Source organism: Bufo gargarizans, chromosome 5, assembly GCF_014858855.1.
Source record: "Bufo gargarizans isolate SCDJY-AF-19 chromosome 5, ASM1485885v1, whole genome shotgun sequence".
NCBI lineage: Eukaryota > Metazoa > Chordata > Amphibia > Anura > Bufonidae > Bufo > Bufo gargarizans.
The window spans coordinates 115,238,682-115,262,280 of NC_058084.1; the positions used below are offsets into that span (position 1 = coordinate 115,238,682).

Genomic DNA, 23,599 nt, shown 5'->3' on the forward strand with positions numbered 1-23,599 from the left:
GCGCGATTTTTCTCACGCAAGTGCAAAACGCATGACAATGTTTTGCACTCGCGTGGAAAAATTGCGCATTTTCCCGCAACGCACCCGGCTCTTATCCGGGCAAAAAACATGACGCCCGTGTGAAAGAGGCCTAACAGTGGCAGAACATATATATTATTTTTCAATTTTACCCAACAAATAATTTTTTCCTTTTAGTTTCTAAAGCCATATGGCAAATTAAATGGTGCCACTAAAAAGTACAAAGAGTCCCGCAAGAAGAAAAGCTCTCATGGCTTTTAAAATGTGAAGAGGAAAAAATTTTAAAATGCCTGCAGCGCCAAGGGGTTAATGGCCTGAGTTCTTTGAATAAAATCTATCTCCATAAGGCCGCATTGACACGTACATGATTTTTCACGGACCACGGTCTGTGAAAATCCACGTATGTGTGAGTGCGGCCTAAAACAGGAGGTGTGATCAGACTGAGGCGTCACGTCCTGTTGGGATGCACTGAGACACTTCTGGTGGTGTCATTGTATATGATGTGCTGCATCTCAGTCTAACGAGCATTCAGTTATAACTGGTGCCGGGTATGGAAACCACTCGCATATATACCGTATCTGGCGCCAGCTATTGTGAATGCGTGTCTGGTCCTAGGCCATGTGTGGCCCCTAGACAGTCACAAGTCCTCTGATGACGCTGGGCAGCGGTTCTAGAGACAAAGCCTTGGTTCAGTGCGGCAGTATGACATCAGCACTGCCGTGAAGAGTGGGCACCATATACATAGGTTAGGATGCCGCTGATATCAGCTGCAGAGATGCTTGGGGGTTCTGTGGTGAATAAAATCCTTCCTTTTCTCTATTGCAGGTGTCGGTAAATCATGCCTACTGCTGCAGTTCACAGACAAGAGGTTCCAGCCAGTTCACGACCTGACAATTGGTAAGTGCATAGCCCTATATTGGTGTTGGTCCTGGCCTACTCTCACACTTGCGTTGTTGTTTTCTGGTATTGAGATCCGGCAGAGGATCTTATTACCGGAAAAAAAATGTTTCAGTTTAGTCCTCATGCATTCTGAATGAGATCTGTTCAAGATGTATCAGGATGTCTTCCGTTCCAGCCGTGTTCCGTTTGGGACCGGACACACAACCGCTGCCAGCTGCAGTTTGGATCCGGCACTGAAAACAAGGTAAGTCAATGGTGACAGATCCGTTTTTCTTTATATTTATTTTTTTCTTTTAGGAGCCTAAAAAAACACATCCGTCACCCATTGACTTTCAATGTATTTAGTGACAGATCCGTTTTTATTTCACACACCCGCATCCTAATGGAACAGATGCCTCCTGATGTGCAAAATCAAAACAAATCTGTTTAATTCCAGTATCGAGATCGTATGCTGGATCTCAATACCGTAAGTAACAGCGCAAGTGTGAAAGTGGCCTTCGTCATAGAGACTGTAGTTAAATAGGCGGGTATTCAGCAGGGTCAAATTTGGTAGCTGTGGTAAATATGTACATCTCTGCTCATGCACCCAGTGTACCCCAGAGGTGCCCTCTTGCGTCTTCATACCCTTTTTCCACCACTGTATAAGAAAGCATGTCCTGCTGCTCTTTCCTTGAAAATCTATGGCGCCAGCGTTGCGTGAAAAACGCAGAATATAGAACATGCTGCTATTTTAACGCAATGCAGAAGTGATGCGTGAAAACAAACGCTCATGTACACAGACCCATTGAAATGAATGGGTCCAGATTCAGTGCGGGCGCAATGCGTTTGCATTGCACCCGCATGGAATACTCGCTCACGTGAAAGGGGCCTTACTTATCCAAACCGCTCAGATTGTTTGCTCGCGATACATTGTACTTTGTGAAAGTTAGAGTCGATATAATTCACCTTTATTTATAAAAAATGACAGAAATTAGCAATTTGAATTTCTCTGCTTTTAAGGCAGACAGTAATGCATCATAAAGAGTTATTACCTTGCATTCCCCATATGTCCACTTTCATGTTGTCATCATTTTGTAAATTTCATGTTATTTTTTTAGGATGTTTTTAAAGGGACACTGACAGGCCCGATAAGCATATTTAGTTATTCCTCTACAGTCATAGGTCTATTAAAGGGGTTGTCCAGGTTCAGAGCTGAACCTGGACATCCCTCCATTTTCACCCCGGCAGCCCCCCTGACATGAGCATCGGAGCAGTTCATGCTCCGATGCTCTCCTTTGCCCTGCGCTAAATCGCGCAGGGCAAAGGCATTTTTCTGAGTTCCGGTGACGTACCGGGGCTCTCTATGGGGCTGACAGGAACCAGTAAAACGGCTAGGGCAGAGCTAAAGCCCGCCCCTCAGAGCCGGTGACGTCACCGAACACACTGCTGGGCGGAAGTTACCGCCCGGCAGTGTGTTATTGTAAACACAAGAGCCTGTGCCCTGCACGATCTAGCGCAGGGCACGGGAGCGCATCGGAGCATGAGATGCTCCGATGCCAGGCTCAGGAGGGCTGCCGGGGTGAAAATAAGGGTATGTCCGGGTTCAGCTCTGAACCCAGACAACCCCTTTAAAGTGTATTCCAATCACATAAGAGTACACCCTGTCCGCATTTTAAACCATGTAAAAACAACTTTATAATCGTCTGTCAATCACCTTCCTTTATGCCCAAGGGGCGTTTTTTCACATTTCTTTATGCCCAAGGGGCGTTTTTACTCCTACCTTTGTGCCCAGCCGCGCCCCAACTGTCGCTTCCTAGCGCAGCCCAGCTCATTATTATTCACTGCGCTGGGCGGCTTTTACAGTCCTCGATCCTCCCGAGCCGACGCTGGCATTGAATAAGGGACGCAGGTGCACTGCAAGTGAGGGTGCCGGGCAAGTTATCCGGCGCACGCGCAGAAGGTACAAGTGAGTTTAATGCAGCAGGAGACCCTGGTATTGAACTCAAACTTTAACCCTTTAGGTGTTCCACAAGAATTAAAGGAAAAAGGAGATGACATTTTAAAATTTTACTTTTTTTTTGGGAAGATTTTCCATTTCAATCTATTTTTTCCTGTAGCACATCAAGGGTTAACAGCCAAATAAAACTCAATATTTATTACCCTGATTCTGCAGTTTACAGAAGCACACGGCAGGTCGCAGAAGGAAAGGAGCAACATGTGGATTTTGGAGGGCAGATTTCACTGCCATGTGACATTTAATGAGGACCTTTCATCAGTCCAAACATTGTGAACTAAGTATCATGACATACAGCGGCGCCCAGGGATCTCACTGCACTTACTATTTATCCCTGGGTGCCGCTCCGTTCTCCCGTTATGTCCTCCGGTATGTTCTGGGACTTGGTTATAGTAGGAGGAGACTGCCCTTGTTCTGCTGGGCGTCTCCTCCTCCTAGGCTGTAGCGCTGGCCAATCGCAGCGCAGAGCTTACAGCCTTGGAGTTTTTTGTCTCCCAGGCTGTGAGCTGTGCGCTGCGATTGGCCAGCGCTACAGCCTAGGAGGAGGAGACGCCCAGCAGAACAAGGGCAGTCTCCTACGATAACCAAGTCCCCGAACATACCGGAGGACATAACAGGAGAATGGAGCGGCGCCCAGGGATAATAGTAAGTGCAGTGAGATCCCTGGGTGCCGCTGTATATGTCACGATACTTAGTTCACAATGTTTGGACCAATGAAAGGTCCTCTTTAAAGACCCCCTACAGTAGAAACTCCCAAAAAGTTACCCAATTTTGGAAATTACAGGATAAGGTGACGGTTTTATTGGTACTCTTTTGGGGGTACATATGATTGTGAGGCAAGGTAACCAAAAAATCGCTGTTTTGGCACCGTTTATTATTAATTTTTATAACATTCACCGGTTAGATCATGGATATTTTCATAGAACAGGTTGGTACGGATGCGGTAATATGTAATTTGTCCATTTTCTTTGTTTTTCTTTCAAAATGCTTTTATTGTGTAAAACAAAAATATGATCGTGTTTTTGTGTCTCCATTTTCTGAAAGCCATATTTTTTATTTTTTTATTGGGCGATTAAAGGGGTTCTGCACTTTCAATTAACTGATAAATCTATCCTCTAGATAGATCATCAGCTTCTGATCGGCGGGGGTCCAACACCCGGGACCCCCGCCGATCAGCTGTTTGAGAAGGCAGCGGCGCTCCAGCAGCGCAGCTGCCTTCTCACTGTTTACCGCCGGGCCGCCCGCCCACTGACGTCACGACTTGTATCAACTAGAGTGGGCGCGGCTAAGCTCTGTTCACTTGAATGGAGCTTAGCCGCGCCCACTCTAGTGATACAAGTCGTGACGTCAGTGGGCGGGCGGCCCGGCGGTAAACAGTGAGAAGGCCGCGGCGCTGCTGGAGCGCCGCTGCCTTCTCAAACAACTGATCGGCAGGGGTCCCGGGTGTCGGACCCCCACCGATCAGAAGCTGATGATCTATCCAGAGGATAGATCATCAGTTAATTGAAAGTGCAGAACCCCTTTAACTTATGTAAGGACTTATTTTTGCGGCGTGAGGTGATGGTTTGATTAGTACTATTTTGAGATACATACGACTTACATACATGGATTTCTTGGCACAGTCTTTATTTTTTTAACGGTGTTAAGGGTAGATAGATCATGTGATATTTTTATAGATCAGGATGTTACGGACGCGGCCATACCTTGTGTGTGTTTTTTTTTTTTTTTTTTTTTTTTTTTTTTTTTTTTTTGTTCTTCTATTTACAATTTTATGTCTCTTTTTTTATGTCAAAGGGGCATTTTTTTATTTTTTTTACTTGAAACTTTATTTTTTTTTTCTGTTTAAAAAAAACACTATGGGACTGTTTCAGTGGACTACAATATATCTGTTTTGTACTGCATTGACTTTCAGTACAAAACAGATATACACAGTATAATACACTGCAGGGTGGATAAAAATCAATTATTTAAAAAAAAAAGAAAAAATAATCTTTTTTTTTTTTTTTTATAAAATGCTTTTTGAGGAAAATATATTACCGTCCAAAGGTTATTCCATCATGAAATAAAGATTCGTTTTTAAATTATGTAGAATAAGGCTGTATATGTTTAATTTTTTTGTAAATAAATTCCATTAATCCATTCACAATATCATGCTCTTCCAGAGGTTTTTGTAAGATTATTGGGCAGTTTCTCTGCCTACAAGATGTCACAGATGCTTGGTTTACTTTTGCAGTTCTCAAAACTGAATTTGACTCAGCAGAGATCACATGCCTCTTCTTCACAGCAAAAATGTTATAACATGAACAGAGTTGAGAAAAATGCCTTAATCCTAACTTCTACAAACCTATGAATACAGAATCAACCTAATCAAACTAATATATGAAGTTATTCTAAAAATCTTCATCTACTTGGATATTATAAGTTATACCAGCAAGAATTAGTCTTTATGTAGAAAACTAGGATTTAAATCAAGCCTTACTGACTAGTGATTTAAATCAAATCCACCCTGATACACTGACAGTTTGCCTATGAGACTCAAAGGTCTCCATAGCTGCTGGGCCCCAAGGCCTTTGAAAGGCTTGGGGCTGGCATGGCAACCATTGGGTCCCCGTCAACACAGCGCGGGGACCCGATCAATGAGGGGTTAATCCACCGGCATTATTGTTTTCATCGATGCTGGTGGATGCAGCAGGAGTCCGGCTGTTAGTAACAGCCAGGCCCCTGCTACTGATGAAGACGGCACGTGTGGGACCGCAGGAAGAGAATGCTCGTTCTGGAGCGCCAAGTACCGGCAACTTAGAACGAGCATTCTCGTCCAAGGTCCGTAAGGGGTTAAAGGGGTTTTCCAAAACTTTAAAGAGGATTTTCAATTTTTTTTTTAAGTACTTTTACTTGCTGATGCTGCCAATTTTTATTTTTTTATTTTTTGCACCAAGTATGTTATGCTGCGGTCCAGTCACAGCAAAGAGCATCACAGCCAGGGAGAAAAAACAGCTCACCTTCTCCCTGGCTGTGACGCGCTCCGCAGTGGTAAAACCCCTTTAATAATGACAAATATGGTAAAGCATTGATGAAGAGCAGGGGTACTCTAGTTTTATTAAAGGTCCACATACCCGGGTCTGCCGTTAAAGGTCCGAGCTGAATGCCAACAGGACAGATGAACACCCCCCATTAGTGCCCCCAGTAAGAATAATGCCCCATCTCTTTTTTTTTTTTTGCAACAGCGCTTACCTCCTCCATTTGCTCACGCCACGGTGAACACTCTGCTGACTGGAAGCTCAGGAGAGAACCAGCTCCAGTGTGATGACGTCTGGCAGGTCCTGTCCTGAGCTTCCAGTCAGCAATGAGCATTCCCTACAGCGTGAGCAAATGAGGTAAAGGCTGTACTAATGAGCGCTCTGCAATGGACGCGCTCATTAGTAACAGTCCGTACAGAACAATACCGGCAATCTAGAGAAAAATTACCAGCACCAGCAGGGCCACTAAAATACCGGCCTTGCTGGTGAGCTACTGGCCAGGTGGCAACCCTATGTATTTTTGTTCCACATCCAATCCCCATTATTGATGTATTGGATGCGACCCCTTCAATTCAATGGGGCCACAAAAGATGCAGACAGTACACAGTGTGCTCTCATCTTTTGCGGCCCCATTGAAATGAAGAGGTCCGCATCCAAATTATCAATAATGGGGATTGGATGTGGAACAAAAATACCATGGTGTGAATGGAACCTTATCTTTATTTCACCATCAGGCTACTTTCACACTTGCGGATTTGCCTGATCCGGCAGGCTGAGCAAAAACGCTTCAGTTACTGATAATACAACCGTCTGCATCCGTTCAGAACGGATCCAGTTGTATTATCTTTAACATTGCCAAGACGGATCCGTAATGAACACCATTAAAAGTCAATGGGGACGGATCCGTTTTCTATTGTGTCAAAGAAAGCTGATCCGTCCCTTTTGACTTGCATTGTGGGTCATGACTGATCTGTTTTACTCCGCATCCCATGACGGGGAAAAAACTGCAGCATTCTGCGGTTTGCTCTCCAGTATTGGAACGTAACCAAACAGAACGAAATGCATTTTGGAGCATTCTGTTCAGTTACGTTTTGTCCCCATTGACAATGAATAGGAACAAAACAGAAGCGTTTTTCTCCGGTATTGAGATACTATTACGGATCTCAATACCGGAAAATAGAAACGCCAGTGTGAAAGTACCCTTTCACAGAGAGGCATCGGCAAGATGGGAACACGCCACTGGCACTGTGGAGTCCTTTCCTGTATTCAGTTTCCGCCCTGTCTGTACCCTCAGGTAGCTGGCAGTAGCGTTGTCATTTCCAGCATGTAAGGGTCCTTTGGAGCTTGAAGCTCCCTTACGTGTTGCTGCTGAGAGAGATGGCTTCCACCACGTGAAAGCACCAAGAGAGACAAGTCCCGGTGCCTGCATGTGGAGGGACCGGTCTCTTTCAGCGCGCGCCTCCATTTCCATCCAGCGCCTGCAATGGGAGCAGCTTGTGCCCCAGCTCTTTCCGGCGCACTGGGAGATTAAGAAGCAGCCTAAAGTGCTGCTTCCTATGGAAGGGATGGCAGGTTTTCGGAAAGCTGGCGTCCGCGTTCCGCTAGTTGAGAACCCCTGATGTAGAGGTTAATTTGAATCCACACAAGACTCTTATACCACTGGACCTGACAGAAATGTGAACAGAACATGCTATTGGACTCCCTCAATAGTCTGTTGTAATTGTTTGATATATACTGTGTGTATGTATATGAGAGAGAGAGAGAGCGAGCGCGAGAGAGACCTTGGTGGGGTGGAAGCCAGAAGCTAGTTGTCCACTGACTAAGAATTTGCGGATCCGTCATGGATCTGCAAAAACGCTTCTGTTACCATAATACAACTGTATGCATCCGTCATGAACAGATCCAGTTGTATTATGTCTTCTATAGCCATGACAGATCAGTCATGAACACCAATGAAAGTCAATAGGGGACAGATCCGTTTTCTATTGTGTCAGAGAAAACGGATCCGTCCCCATTGACTTACATTATGTGTCAGGATGAATCTGTTTGGCTCTGCTTCGTCAGGCGGACAGCAAAATGCTGCAAGCAACGTATGCATCCGCATTTCCAGAGCGCGCCCCCGATCTTCCGGTCCGCAGCTCCGTAAAAAAATAGAACATGTCCTATTCTTGTTAGCAATTGCGGACAAGAATAGGCAGTTCTATGGGGGTGCCGGTCGGTTGTATTGCAGATCCGCAATACAAGTGAGCAGCAGGAAGCAGGGTGTGTCTGTGGAGTGAGAGGCTGCAGATCACACCCTGCAAGGCAGATGTGAAGGAAACGCTGGCCTGTGCACTGATTACCTGACCCGGCTGCAACTGAACTGCAAGTTGGCTGGAACATGCAATAAACAGTGTTGAAGAGACTTTGGCGTGCGCCAAAGGATCTGGAACCCTGTGGCGGGGAGCAAGTAAGTACGCTTCCCTCTGCAGTTCTGGCGACATCAGGGTTTTGTCAAGAGGGCCGCAGAGGTGCATAACCCCTTTTTTTAAAGCACCACAACTATGTCCTTTATGTAGCGGATGAACCTGGTTAATACGGCACTGATCCCATTAAAGTCAGTGGATGGAGCTGTCTAGTTTCACCACTGACTTTCTCTACCAGGTAACAGCTGATCAGAGGGGGTCTGGAGTGTCTGACCCCTGCTGATCAGTTATTGATGATGTACTGAGGTTAGGCCATCAATTTTAAATCTTGGAATACCCTTTTAGTGCTTCGTCATCATATTAGTAGAAGGGTCCATTCACACGTCCGCAAAATGGATCCAGATCCGGACCCATTCATTTTCAATGGGGCTGAAAAAGATGAGGACAGCACATAGTGTGCCGTCTGCATCCGCACTTCCGTTCCGCAAAAAAATAGAACCTGTCTTATTCTTGTCTGCAGACACGGACAAGAAAAGGTATTTCTATTAAAGTGGTGGCCTAGTGCGTTCGGCAAAATGCCGAATGCACATGGCCGTTGTCCGTGTTCTGCGGATCCGCAATTTGCGGCCCACAAAACACTTGGGTACGTGTGAAAGGACCCTTAATCTAATATGAGTTGCCCTATGTATAAAAATATGACAGGGAAGAATTTGCCACGTAAACTGTGCAGGCGATAGTCTCCAAGAACATGGAGGTTACTGACCTGCTGGACTAGCTGATTGTGTTGGAGCAGTTACCGATTCTCACAGGACCCTAAATAATAAAGCACATGGCAGTTTCCTGGTATAGAAGCCGGAGTGTTCCACATAAAATATGAACAGCAACCTGTTAAAATATTGTAAAATGAATGTAAAGACAATTAAATTTAACATCCTTTATTCTTCATTCTCAGGTGTAGAATTTGGTGCACGAATGATCACAATTGACGGCAAGCAAATTAAACTCCAGATATGGGACACAGTAAGTATTGTTTCTAGTAACCCTTCTGGTTTTTCAATGCCTGGACTTAACCCAGAACTGAGAGTGTTATGTGTGCACCCTTGGGACATCCAATATAGTGATTGCACTTGGCTGCAGTCTTCATACAAATATTGGGGAGGATTTATCCAACCCTGCACTCTAGAATTCTGTCTCCAAAGTAGGGCTATTGCAACTCTTTGGGATCACTTGCGCAAACTTTTTATTTATTTATTTTTATATATATATATACACCACTCACTCCAGTTTTGAAAAGTGCAAGGGAGAAGGCACACAAACGTCCTAAAGTCACTCCACTAGGGGGTTGTGTAGAAAACTGGCATAGCATTTCTAGCAAAAAGTGTTAGGTTTCAAGATGCTCCAAATTGACGTGCAACATTTGATAAATTTGGTACAAAGTAAATCTCCCCCCCCACCCACCCCACTCTGTTGGATTGTCCTATTTATTTATTTATTTAAGGCAGTGAAGGTATTAACATAATAGAAAAAATGCTTACACTCCTCATTCCTCCCCCCACCCCCTTCTCTTCCAGTCCTCCCTGCCAGGCTTTGTTCTCATGACTGCAGTTGACGAGCTTTTATATTGCACATGACCGTAGCAGCCAATCAGTGGCCTCAGTGATCTCGTGCCATATTTCGCTAGAGATTGGTTGCAGTGGTCACTGGCATGTCATCAGTTAAACCTACACCATGACGACATTGCTGCAGCAGTGGGGAGCACCAGAGTTGTGATGCTGGAGCAGTGGGTTCTGAACAGTGTATTTCTTTACTTCCACATTGAACTCAGTGTAAAAACAAATCAGCGTAAAATATTTACATACTGAGAATTTAAAGGATAACTGTCACACTTAGACCCTAATTTTAATTTTCATATATGTAGTTACTAATAACATGATATTCCAGAATCAGTTACTATTAGACTGACTTACCCCATATTTAATAAGATTCAGCCCTTAGCAACCAGTCTGCATAAAACTGCAATTTCACTATTCAGTTAAGATGGCCGCCACTGCCCTCACCCTGAGGCTAATCCCGCCTGCCCTCACTAGCCAGTAACATTAGCCCCCCAAAAGTGTCAGTAGCCAGAGCCCTCCCCCCTAAAGGGTTAATCTCCTGCAGCACAAAGGGGTCCTCTTACCATATGTAAGGAGGGTAAGGTGGACTTCTGGTCTTGTTACCTTTCCCTCTCTCTTCCATCAAGTGGACTGCATATTTGCGCTGTAACATATAGGATTTTCTTTTCTTTTTTTTTTTTTTCCTCCTCTCTCCAGCAATGGAGTGAGAAAATGAGCACTTGTCCATCTAATCATCCCTCTTCGCCAAATTAGTCAGTTTATTGACGCCACTCTGTCAAGTCACACCAAACACTTGTACCCCACACCAAACACCAATAAAGTTTACATTTTACACTGTTCCTCCCATCCATATCGTATCTTTACCGCATAAAATGCAGAGCACTTGTCTAGGTTTACCAGTTACACACTACAGTAGGGGCCTATGCACACAACCGTATGTATTTTGTGGAACGGAACAGTTGGCCCCTAATAGAACAGTCCTATCCTTGTCCATTACGCGGACAATAACAGGACATGTTCTATTTTTATTTATTTTTTTGCAGAACGGACATACGGAAACGGAATGCACACAGACCCATTTTTGTGGGCCCATTGAAATGAATGCTTCCACATACGGTCCGCAATAGCTTTTATTATTAGAGAGAAATCTTATACATTATCTCTCTCACCGTTGTGTAGTCAGAAAAATAAAAAATGTTCTTCGTCTTTGAATGCAGCAACACAAAAACAGATTATTTTGTAAAAACAAGTGTAATTATTATGCAAGTAGCATAAAATCATAAACTACATTTGCAGGAAAAAAAATTTAAACGTTATTTAATACCGCATATGTACTCCAAAATGATTGCTAAAAGGCCTCATAGCTAAATTGAGGGGGGAGTTATGAACGCTGGAACACAGAGGGGGGAGAAATATTACTGGTCCTTAAAATTAAAATACTTAAATATTACTTTATTATAAATATATTACTAAATACCTTTCTTTAGTTATAATGGTTCGTTTTGTTTCTGGAGCGATCTTTGGGAGGAATGGAGTTCATGAGTACAGAGAAGATGGGCAGGACAGGCTGTAGTAATGTGGGGTTGTGATAATGGAGACTGCATAGAAGTGCTGCTGCTTATTACTCACATCTCCACCTCCTCTCTGTACTTCATGTCTCCTTATGAACTCCATTCCTGCAGAGATTCAGCTGAAGGAGTTCATGAGGGGACATGAAGTACAGAGAGGAAGATGGGGATGTGACTGATGAGCAGCAGCACTGGCATGCAGTCTCCAGTACCACAGTCTGTCCGGTCCGTCCTCTCTGTACTTCTTGTCTCCTCATGAGCTCCATTTCTACAGAGATTCAGCTGAAGATCATCTTAAACTCTTTTCAGGATAGCAGTTGCATAGCAGAGAAGGAGGATGAGGCAGCTCTTCACCTCAGTGTTGTGAGGTAACTTCCTCTGCTGTGTGATTAGGACAGGTTTTGTGTGTACTAATAGGATGGCTGCCATTTAATTTCACCTATTGATCGCTCCCTAGACAAAATGAGCAATTAAAACTAATGAAAGGTACTTGGGGATATGTTTCTAATAAAGTAATATTTAAATAGGTTGTCCTGGGATTTTTATATTGATGACCTGTCCTCAGGATAGTTCATCAATATCAGATCAATGAGGGTCTGACAAGCCCCCCCCCACCGATCAGCTGGTTTAAGAGAAGGCCGTGCTCTGTGTGAGTGCAGCCTTCCCTTTATTGTTTACCTGCTTGCCGTCGACATCGCAGCGGTGAGCAGGTGTAATTACAAGCCATCCCGTTCATTTCAATGGGACAGCTCCTTCCTATACACTTCAATACTACAGAGCCGTCCCATTGAAGTGAATGGGACAGCTTGTAATTACACCTGTTCACCGCTGCAATGTCAACGGCGAGCAGGTAAACCATGAAGAGAAGGCACATAGCGTGGCCAGGTGTTGGTCTCACGACGATCTGATATTAAAATCCCAGAAAACCTCTAAGTATTTTCAGCAATTTTATTCTTATTTCTTAATTCCTGAGAACCCCTTTAAGGCTGAAATGTTAAAATGCCCTTCAGTCACCTGTGTTGCGCACCAGCTATAATCTACCTTAAACAGCACGTTTTTGGAAATGGGAAACGCGCGTCCTTGCGATTGACCACAGAGGCGTCCAATGAAAAACAGCCATGTCTACACTGAGGTGTCCAATGAAAGAGACTTCCTGCGGAGCACCATCACCCTTTCCTGTGTGTTTATGTACAGAGGAGAGTGTGTTGGTGTGGGTCTCTGCAAACGACAACGTATTTTGCCCGCATTCCCGTTGAAGTCTATGGGCGCGAACGCGCGACAATACGCCCCAAAGGAGCTCCTGTACTTCTTTGGGCGTAGGGCGTTTTACAGCGCGTTTGTACTCGCTGTTAAACGTGCAAGTAAGAACCATGCCCATAGGGAAACATGGGTTTTCGCCTGTTGAGTGTTTTACAGCGCGTAGGAACGCGCTGTAAAACGCTCAGGTGTGAACCAGGCCTTGTAATACGCCCCGAAAACGTTCAACAAAAACGCGCGTATAAAATACGCTGAAGTGAGAACCAGGCCTAAAGAAAAGTAACGACGTCAGGAATGTTTTTCCAATTTTAATGTGACTGTTGGAGGGTAGGTTATCAGTACTAAATACTCAGACAACCCCTTTACGACTGGCGTGTAATATGCCGGTCTTAATAAATGTTCCTATTTTTAGGCATTTAATGAATCGGTGATATTTCATTACTGTATGTCACTGATATCTGTAGATCTGCAGTATAAGGTTTCAGATCCAGGACTTGGTAACATCTGGGAATGGTGTCTGGTTTCCATTGTGTATATTTTTTTTTTTTTTTTTTTTTTTACTTTTTGTTACGTCAAGTGACCAATCGAACAATTTGGGCTGTCATTGAATTTATTTTTGTTTTTTTCTTCTAAACAGATTAGAGGGGGAGAAGTGACAACAGTAAGGCAGGGGATTGCTGGGAGGCTGGCTGCTGCTTCCGATATAACGGATAAAATCTGCATCCTTGGCCTTCCAACAACCTTTACGCCAGCAGATGGTGGGCGTAAAGATGTCATTCATCATTTATTTACAATGGGCTTTATTTATTCCAGTGTCAACAGCTGCCCCGGGGAGCAGGTTATTGAATTGAAATGCGCAGCCCTGGGTTATTTGCTTCCTTTCAGATTTGTCTTGAGAGCGCAGTTGCTAGGAGTCCTTTCTGTGTTTTAATAATGATTCATGTATTGTGAAAGCTATTCAGTAAATTGGGATGTCAGGGATCGCCGAGGAAGGGCTGCCTGTTCCTAGAAACAAATGGAAAGCAGTAAGGACGGCTACCTGCTCCCGTCCTCCGCGTCTTCATCTTCCTCGATAAAGAACATTATATCTATTGCCGTCTCCTCCGGGCACCTTAGACACCAGAGAAAGTACTGTAAAATGTCAGCATCCGACACCTATAAAAAAGTGAGTTATAGTTGGAAGTGCCTGGAGAGCTTTCTATATGCAAGGTGCAGAAGCTATTTTCGGGGTGACCGATTCAACATAGACAGGACCAAACGGATTGCTTTCCGGCTGCCCTTTTGAGATTGGACGTCCATTTAGTGTGCGGATGAACAGTTGGGCGTCCACGTAGCCATATGCTGCTAAGGGCTGATTCACCCAACCGTGATCGGCCTGGGAACCACAGCCCGCATGTGGGGCGCATCTCCCGGGTCGAACGTGGCTCCACTGGCAAGAGGCTACATCACTGCTCCTGCTTGAGCACCTTCAGCTAATGCATAGCATAGTAGTGTACGAGCAAGTGTGCAGGTGCCTAGTTTGTCAATAAAATTGTAAAAAATGTTGTATATTAGGCAATTTTCACACCAGCGTTTTTGGTGGATCCATCATGGATCATCAGAAAAGCTTCCGTCATCATAATACAACTGTCTGCATCTGTTATGAACGGATCCGGTTGTATTCGCTCTAAAATAGAAATGACGGATCCGGCACTAAAACCATTGTCAGTCAATGGGGGACGAATCCGTTTTCTTTTGTCTCAGAGAAAACTGATGTGTCTCTATTGACTTACATTGTGAGTCATGATGGATTCGTCTTGGTCCGCACCACGTCGCGGACAGAAAAACTCTGCTTGCAGCATTATTCTGTCCGCGATGGGGAGGCAACCAAACGGAACGGAATGCATTCTGGTGCATTTCGTTCAGTTCAGTTTTGTTCCTATTTACAATGAATGGGGACAAAACGGAAGCGTTTCCCCCGCTATTGAGATCCTATGACGAAAGGGAAAGCGCAAATGTGAAAGTAGCTTTACAAAAAAATAAAACTGTGGGCAGTTTACAGCAGTATTTAATGAAATGGTTCAAAAGGTTAATTACCCTTTAAGGTCCTTTTATGTGGGCCAGTGATTGGACAGATGAGCAAATGTGCGGCGGGCAACATAAACTGCAAGGGGGACAAATGATCGTCGTAGGGATTGTTTGCCAACCCCCCCCATGCATTTTATTTTTATTTTATTTTTTTGCATTAGCTGGTGGGTGGGCTCTTTAAATGAGCATTGACTGACTTATTTTACATGGACCTCATTGGGCCACGTAAAACCACCCTTAGTATTGTCCATCAGGATCAGCTAGGTGCATGCCAATGCTGCGCTCTGAAAATTGCCGCTCATGGAGGCTTCATTTACACTGGGGACAGACGGGAGAACCAGTGTAAATGAACGGAGGCCGCTGATGGACAGATCCCTCTGTCAGTAGCCATTTTCGGAGTGCAGAGCTGGCACGTAGGTGAGCGCCCGGTGCATAAACATGAAGTATTCATATTAAACTGCCGATAGTTTAATAATGCTTATTGCTAGTTGTATGCATCTGCTCTTCTTCCCAGCACGTTTGCAGCTAATAATGTATATAGTGACCAACCCCTTCAACCTTCAATAATTCTGGGGACGTTTTTTTTGTTTGTTTTTTACATTATCTGAAAGTGTGGAAGCTGTTGTGGATGACTACCGTTCATCTCTTCTTCCTTTCTTCCAGGCTGGTCAGGAATCTTTTCGCTCTATCACAAGGTCATACTACAGAGGCGCCGCCGGTGCATTATTAGTTTATGATATTACAAGGTGAGATTTGCTGTGAGTTCTCGCTTATGATATAGCTCTAGGTGCACATCCTTATCTCCTTTATTATACGTCCACACGTGACTGAAATGCTGCACATTTGCTGTGATACACGGTCCTGCGGCAAATCCTCAGCGTTGTACAGTACCAGCAAAGTGAGTGAGTTTTTAGCAATTCTTCCCCACGTGCTGCAGAAGAAAATCCATTGCAAAAATTGACCTTGTGGCGCACGTTCTACATCTTCATGGCGGATTTGACACTCTTCAATGCAGAGAGTGAAGTCTGTTTGAAATCGGTAACATTTTCTCCATGAAATCCGTAAACGCATTTGCCGTGGATTTCTAGAAAGAAAAATCTGTAGCATCTCAGTCACGTGTGGACATGCTCTAAAGGGGTATTCCCAACTCCGCCATTGATGGCTGCCATCAGAATACACTTGCTGTACTATGACCAGAGTCATGGAAATGGCTGAGCGGGCTGTGGTTTTTTCTTTTTCCCTAAGACTATGTGTGTGCATCACATTTTTGTCCCTTGTTTAGAGGGGTATTCCGGCTGTTAGACGTTATCCACAGGATAGGGGATAACTATTAAATCGGTGGGGGTCCTACAGCTGGGACCCCCACCGATCAAGGGGGGCCCCATACCTGCTCTGAAATGAACAGAGCGGCCGCTCGCACATGCAAGTGGCCACTCTATTCATCTCTGAGAGTTCCGGAGATAGGTGAAAGCTGTACTCTGCTGTCTCCGGAACTTCCATAGAAATGAATAGAGCAGCCACGCATGTGTGCAACCGGTTACTCTGTTGTTTTTGGGGGGCTGCAGGGGTAGGACCAGTGGGGGGTCAGTAGTCCTGTGGATAGGGGATAACTTCTACCAACCGGAATACCCCTTTAATGTGTACACATGGCGTATGCAATGAAGGATGCAACACAATGGACAGGCATTTCTTGCTATATCTTTAGTGTTTTTTTTTTGTTTTTTTTTCTCCTTCTAAAATGTGTGGTAAACATGATGTGACTACAGCCTAACTGCCTTAGAGTTGAAGGGGAGCCCTTTTTGTAGTGATGACTTATCCTAGTGTGAAAGGTGTAATGTCGACATCGAGCAGGTGCACACAGTGCCCAAGCCATGCGGTCTCGCCATTGGGTGCTGGCGGTCAGTCCACCGCTGATCTGATATGGACTAATCCTGAGGACAGGGTATCAATATTACAAAAGGGGACAATCCCATTTATTTTATTTTTTCCCTTCAAACAAGTGTGATTCAGAATCCTGCCCGTTTCTGCTGTACTGCCAACTCCTTATCTACCCAGCGTATCCCACCGTGCTGCAAGGATGTCACTTCACAGACCCTCTTCTAATGGGGCTCACCGTCACTGGCACACGCCTGCTTCATAGGAACCATGATTTTGGAGTGTGCAAAGAAACTAGCATTTGTTAAGGAATTACATGGGACAATTGACCCCAAGACTGGTGTTAACATTCAGCCTGACCCGTTTTTAACCCCTTCACTGACAGTGTAGGCTGATCTATGCAACTACATGCCAGTACATCTGCTATAGACTACCATTAATAAAAAAAAAAAAAAAAGACATGTACCCTGCACAGATTATATTTGTATTTGAAAAGTGCAATCCACTACAATTATCTATATAGCTGGCTCTAATGCAGGATCAGCAACCTTTTGGCACTCCAAACTACAACTCCCAGCATGCAAACATGCTCCCACAGAAGTGAATGAAGCATTCTGGGAGTTGTAGTTTCTGAACAGCTGAAGTGACGGAGGTTGCTGATCTCTGGTCTATAGGATCCCAAAGGGCCACACGTACAGCAAAGGGGAAGATTCTTTTAGGGTAGGTTTGCCCACTACAATCTCTGGGCATGTTGTCGCACAACTTACCATACGCATTTAGAAGCATTGGCACATTGAACAGAACTGGTCCTAAATAAACATATCGTTTTGTATTTGTACCTAGGAGAGACACATTCAATCATCTGACCACTTGGCTTGAAGATGCCCGTCAGCATTCGAACTCAAACATGGTGATTATGCTAATTGCCAATAAAAGGTAAACTAATTGTGTGTGTGTGTGTGAACTGTATCCCTATGTAAGCTGACTGGACCCCGGGACCCCTACCCTGTTCTATCAGCTAACTAGTAGTACTGCATTTACTGTAACCCTAAGGCTGAATCCCTACATTGACTACATTTTTCTACCACAGATCTCATGGCAAATTTGGTGCCGTTTCACATGTTACATGCCGATTGTGCTTTGGGTTCGCCACAGATATACATTGAAGGGGTGCAGTGAAAATCCACAGCATTTCCATTTTAAAATCAGTTGCATGCTCATTTTTTTTCACACAGGTCCTTTCCCGAATCTTTGCTTTTGAAAACCCGGTCCGCATGTATTGTATTGTAAATTGCAGCGGACTTACAGTGCAGCATCTGAATTCCCCAGAGAGCACATGAATGGTTAGCTTAGACGTAGTGATCTGTAGAAATGTGCTGCACCAGGAAAAAGGCCACCTATTTCCGCGATCCCCTCTTAGGGCTCATGCACACGACCATTGCCAATTTTGCGGTCCACAAATTGCAGATCCGCAAAACAAGGATACCAGCTGCGTGTGTTCGGCATTTAAAGGAACGTGCTGTCATCTATAGAAGTGTCCTAATCTTGTCCGTAAAATGGTCAAGAATAGAGTATGTTCTATTATTTATTTTTTGTGGAGAGGTTATGCAGATGTATGGACACAAAATGCGCAGAGTCATTTCTGGTTTGTTTTTGTTTTTGCAGTCCAATTGAAGTGAATGGTTCTAGTCTACGATTTCACATACCTTGTTTTTCGCCCTATAAGACACACCTAGGTTTTAGAGGATGAAAATAAGAAAAAAAATATTTTTCATTAGACCTAAGAACATACCTCCAATGTTAATAAGACCCCCCAATTAGTCCTCAGATCAGACCCCCAATGTTAATAGGACCTTTAATCAGACCCCCATGTTAATCAGATCAGGGGGGTGGGGAAATCAACTCTCCTCTCCTGCTCTGGACACTTCTGCTGCTCCTGACAATCGTGTTCCTGCTGCGCTGTGACCCGAAGTTGCACAGCATGAGGTCACAGAGTGCGCCAACCTCCTCACGTTGTGCGCAGTTCCCAGCACAGCATACAGCCGGTGAAGATCAGGGAGTGGCGAGTACAGAGCCCACACAAGGAGCGCTGCATTTACCGCTCCCCGGTCCTACTGTACTAATGAGTGCTTCCATAATGGAAGCGCTCATTAGTATTCACTCCCATAAGACACACTAACATTTTTTCCTCACATTGAGGGGAAAAAGAGCATCTTATAGGGCGAAAAATACAGTATCTGGCACTTTTATTGATAGTTTTGTCTTGTGTAGAAGTGGTGCTGACAGCACAGTCCTTTCAAAAGTATATTTGTTAATTAACGAAGACCTTGAGCCACGGGGCAGGAAGAGGCACTGCGTTCAGTATGCTAACAAGTGCAGCATCTTTCCTCATTGCCCTGCAGCTCCTGGGCCATTGCTAATTGTGCTTAGCTGATCTCATTAAAGGTATTGAGATGAAAGATGAAATGGATGCAGAAAGACGTTGCCTACAGTTGTGAACACCACCTTCTGTGTCACCAGGAACAGCTGATTTCCCGTCAGCATGATTTGGGCATATATTTTGGTGTTCTATGCATCCGTTAACTTTCTGTAGCTTAGATATTATAAATGTTACTTTTTTTTTTTTTTTGGACTGATTCTGCAGAGCCAATTGCAGATATCTTTCTGATGTGTACATTTTACCCACAGTGATTTAGAATCAAGGAGAGAAGTAAAAAAAGAAGAGGGGGAAGCATTCGCCAGAGAACATGGTCTAATTTTCATGGAAACCTCAGCAAAGACGGCTTCAAATGTGGAGGAGGTAAATGACTAATCTGGCTAGAAATTGTCATCACGTTGTATTGATTGTACATCACCTTACAGCAGAAGGCCAAACTAAAAGGGGGGGTTGTAAACCTCTGCTAAATTAGATTTTTGGAAAACACCTTTAAAGGGGTTTCCAGGATTCGAAAAACATGGCGCACCCACACACCACAAACAGTGCAACACCTGTCCCCGGTTTCACTCTCTCCCTCCCCCTGTGCCGTACTGCCAATAAGAATAGAGAGGAGCGGAGGAGGGGCCGGCGCACTGCGCCACCAATGATAATTAACGTCTAATACAAATAAAAGAAGGCGGTGCCCAGCCTATATGACAGGAAACTGCGATCAACAGCAGTTAACCCCTCAGGTTAACTGCTGCCGCTGATCGCAGCTCCCTTTCAGAGGCAGGGTGCCAGCTATGTGATTTTTGCACCAACACACCCGCCTCCTGTATTAAAAGTTAATTATCATTGGTGGCGCTGTGCGCCCTACCCAGTATTAAAATCATTGGTGGCGCAGTGAGTCTCCCCCCAGTATTAGTCATTGGTGGCAGTGGCCACAGCCACTGAAGCCCTGGCTGCCATGGTAATTTCTCTGGTGCTGTGTGAACAGAGCACAGGCCAGTAGGGAGAGTGTTAAGTCCTATTCACTCTAATAGAGCTCTATCAAGGTGAATAGGACAAGGGATGAAAATATCTAGGGGGGAAATAGTAATAAATAATTAAAAAGTAAAAAATAAAAAAAAGTTTTAAAAAAAACACCAAAATATTAAGTATAAATCACCCCCTTTCCCAATTTTACATATAAAATATATAAATAATAAATAAACATATCACATATTGCCACGTCCGAAAATATTTTAAAAAAATCTATGTGGTGAACGCCACAACAGAATTATTATTTGTATTTATTTTTTCAAAAATGAAAATGCACAGAATATCGGTATAAATTATTGGCTATCGGCCTGAAAGTTCACAGGTTATCGGTATCTGCTCTAAAAAATCTATATCGGTCGATCCCTACTGGGCAACCCCTTTTAAATCTGTCTGAAAGTGAGACGTTACATTGCTGCATCACTGACACACAGCAATATTACATTTTGGATCTCCTATTTCTAAACAGGCAAGATACAATGTGACTAGAAGATGGTGGGCCTTGACCCCTAATTTATTGCTATCACCGTTGGGACTGAAAGCATACCGGAGCCTATTTCCACGCCTAGATTTAAAGGGGTTGTCCACCTTGATGATATTGATAGCCCATCTTCAGGATAGTGATGACCTTTCCTCAGTGGCTGTGTAGGGTGTTTACAGCTGTTCATCCCTTTCACTTGAATGTGAGCGGAAGCTGTAATTACCCTACACTCCCGCTACAACATAGGCCAATTTCACACGAGTGTGAGTATAAGACAGCTCCCGTCATAAACTCCTAGCACTGCCGGGGTCGCATAGCATTAACAGCATTATGTCAGTGTTATCCAATACATTCCAGACCTCTAAGGGTTACATAGCATTATAAATCAATACAATGCTATGTGACCCCGGCAGTGCTGGGAATCCAGGACAGAAGCTGTGTTATTCTCACGCTCTGAGTCCAGAGTGTACAACTCACTCCCTAGATAGCGTGCCGGTAAACATCGAAGAGGGCGCGGCGCTCGCACAACCGTCTCAGCTCCTTCAAACAGCAGATCAGTGGGGGTGCCAGGAGTCAGACCCCCACCGATCTGATATTGGTGACCTATGCCAAGAGGCCCTCAGTATCATGAAACCGGAAAACACCTTAGAGAGACAATAAAGGATACAGATATGTTGATGGTCCTTTGTGGATATCTGGCTAACATACAATAAACTTCCCACATGGTTTTTAAAGGGAGTCTGTCAGCACAATATGAAGATATACAGCTCTTACATTGTCCTGTAGCACACTTATACTTGACTGTAACGGCACCTTTGTTATTTTCTTTACACTTGCAGAAGCTGGAAAAACGATGTTTAAATCATATGCAAATGAGCACTCGCAAGTGCCTAGGGGCGGCGTTCAGTGTGTAGGAGCCCAGGCTGCTCTGCCTTCTTTCATGGTTACTTCTCCCCACCCTCCTATTCCCTTGCGTCATCCCTAGTTCCGTTCCTGAATGGTGTCCGTTCGCCGGCTCATGCACACTAGTTGAAGCGACGCAGTGCCCGCAATGGGCATCGCAGGCGCAGGATCTCGACCGGACCTAGGGATGACGCAAGAGAATAGGAGGGCGGTCAAAGGCAGAGGTTGGGGAGGAGCAGCCATGAAAGAAGGCAGAGCAGCCTGGGCTCCTACACACTGAACGCCGCCCCTGGGCACTGGTGAGCCCTCATTTGCATATGAAATGGCATTTTTCCTGCTTGTGTAAGGCTGGGTTCACACCTGAGCATTTTACAGCGCGTTCCTACGTGCTGTAAAACGCTCGACAGGCAAAAACCAATGATTCCCTATGGGCATGGTTCTCACCTGAGCATTTTACAGCTCGTACGAACGCGCTGTAAAATGCCCTACGCCCCAAGAAGTACAGGAGCTTCTTCGGGGCGTATTGTCACGCGTAACACCTCTGTTTTTCATTGTGGTCAATAGCAAGAACGCTCATACGATGCGCGTTTCCAAAATACAAAAACGCCTGTAAACAGCGCTTATCGAATACGTTCAGGTGTGAACCCAGCCTTAAGAAAATAACAAAAGGTACCATTACATTCTAGTATAAGGCTGGGTTCACACCTGAGCGTATTCGATAAGCGCTGTTTACAGGCGTTTTTAATCGGGCGTATTTTGGAAACGCGCGTCGTACGCGCGTTCTTGCTATTGAACACAGAGGAGTACAATGAAAAACAGGTGTGACGCGCGACAATACGCCCCAAAGAAGCTCCTGTACTTCTTGGGGCGTAGGGCGTTATGCCCATAGGGAATTATTGGTTTTTGCCTGTTGAGCGTTTTACAGCACTTATGGAACGCGCTGTAAAACGCTCAGGTGTGAACCAAGCCTAAGTGTGCTACAGGAGAATGTAAGAGTTGTATATGTTCATATTGTGGTGACAGACTCCTGATACATCCCATGGCGTTTGATCGAATCCTAGTTGCCAGCTATGCCTGCTGCCTTCAATTATTTTCTATTAGTGCCTGTGGAAGCACTTATTACCTGGGCACCTGTTGTCTCCTTACTGGCTACATCCATGCAATGACATCCTCCATAGCAAAGTGCGGTGGTTGTGGTCACGTGATACAGACTTTTAATATGGCTCTTTTTAATGCCCCTCCACGCTGATCCAGAAATCGGTTATGCCATGTGCTCGGTTGACAGTGGCTCAGTGGGGAGAGGTGGCCGCATGGTCATCTTTCATTATAGTCTATGGGACTGTCTCCTGCAGCATATAATGGAGAGTGTGTAAGAGATATATATATATATATATATAATTACGCACATGCCTCCTCTTTCTGCAGTAGACGGTCGTCCTGATGGATCCCATTGGTACCATAATATGTTGAATTATCAGCCATTGGTCTGTTGCTTAGATACATGTCATGTCTGTAGGGGGGTACTGTCACTATCTTCCCCAGTTCTGAGCTTTTAATGTTCAGCCTTGCATATGGCCTTTACATTAGGAGTATTTTTTTGAATACGAGGCACATTATACAAAAAAACAGTGGGGGTCATTTACCATCAGACATAAGGCAGTTTTCTGGCACATATCTGTTGCAGATTGCGGCACAATGGTTATTTGCGCTGCAATCTGCGACTTTTCCCCGCTTATGGCAGGTCTAAAAAAAAAGGGGGGGGGGGGGTCGGCTGGGAGCGTGGCAGGAACTGGCCAGTAGGCCTAATGTATTGTTTTCTGCACGTAGAAATGATCTAAATTTAAGCCAGCAAGGAAGCTGTCTTGCATTTATACCGGCGGTAGATGTACCAGAGTTATGTAGAGGTTGGTGCCTCTTCCTAACTTCAGTCGAACCACGCTGGTCATAATAAAAGAACTCCAATGTGCTACATCATAAATTTCCAAAAATAAGAAACTCACCACATCATACCCGTACATTGGGAGTAGTGTGATATAATGTATTTAGTA

The 23,599-nt window shown here is 44.5% G+C and overlaps 1 protein-coding gene across 1 annotated transcript in view; it reads left to right on the top strand.

Annotated features, from left to right (window-relative positions):
- Nucleotides 1–23,599, top strand: part of RAB2A (RAB2A, member RAS oncogene family) — an 80,110-nt gene that overhangs the window by 15,570 nt on the left and 40,941 nt on the right. Inside the window, exons 2-6 of the mRNA XM_044295708.1 lie at nt 844–915; nt 9,286–9,353; nt 15,502–15,584; nt 17,557–17,649; nt 19,402–19,513. Coding sequence (XP_044151643.1) covers nt 844–915; nt 9,286–9,353; nt 15,502–15,584; nt 17,557–17,649; nt 19,402–19,513 — 428 coding nt within the window. The remainder of the gene's footprint in view (nt 1–843; nt 916–9,285; nt 9,354–15,501; nt 15,585–17,556; nt 17,650–19,401; nt 19,514–23,599) is intronic.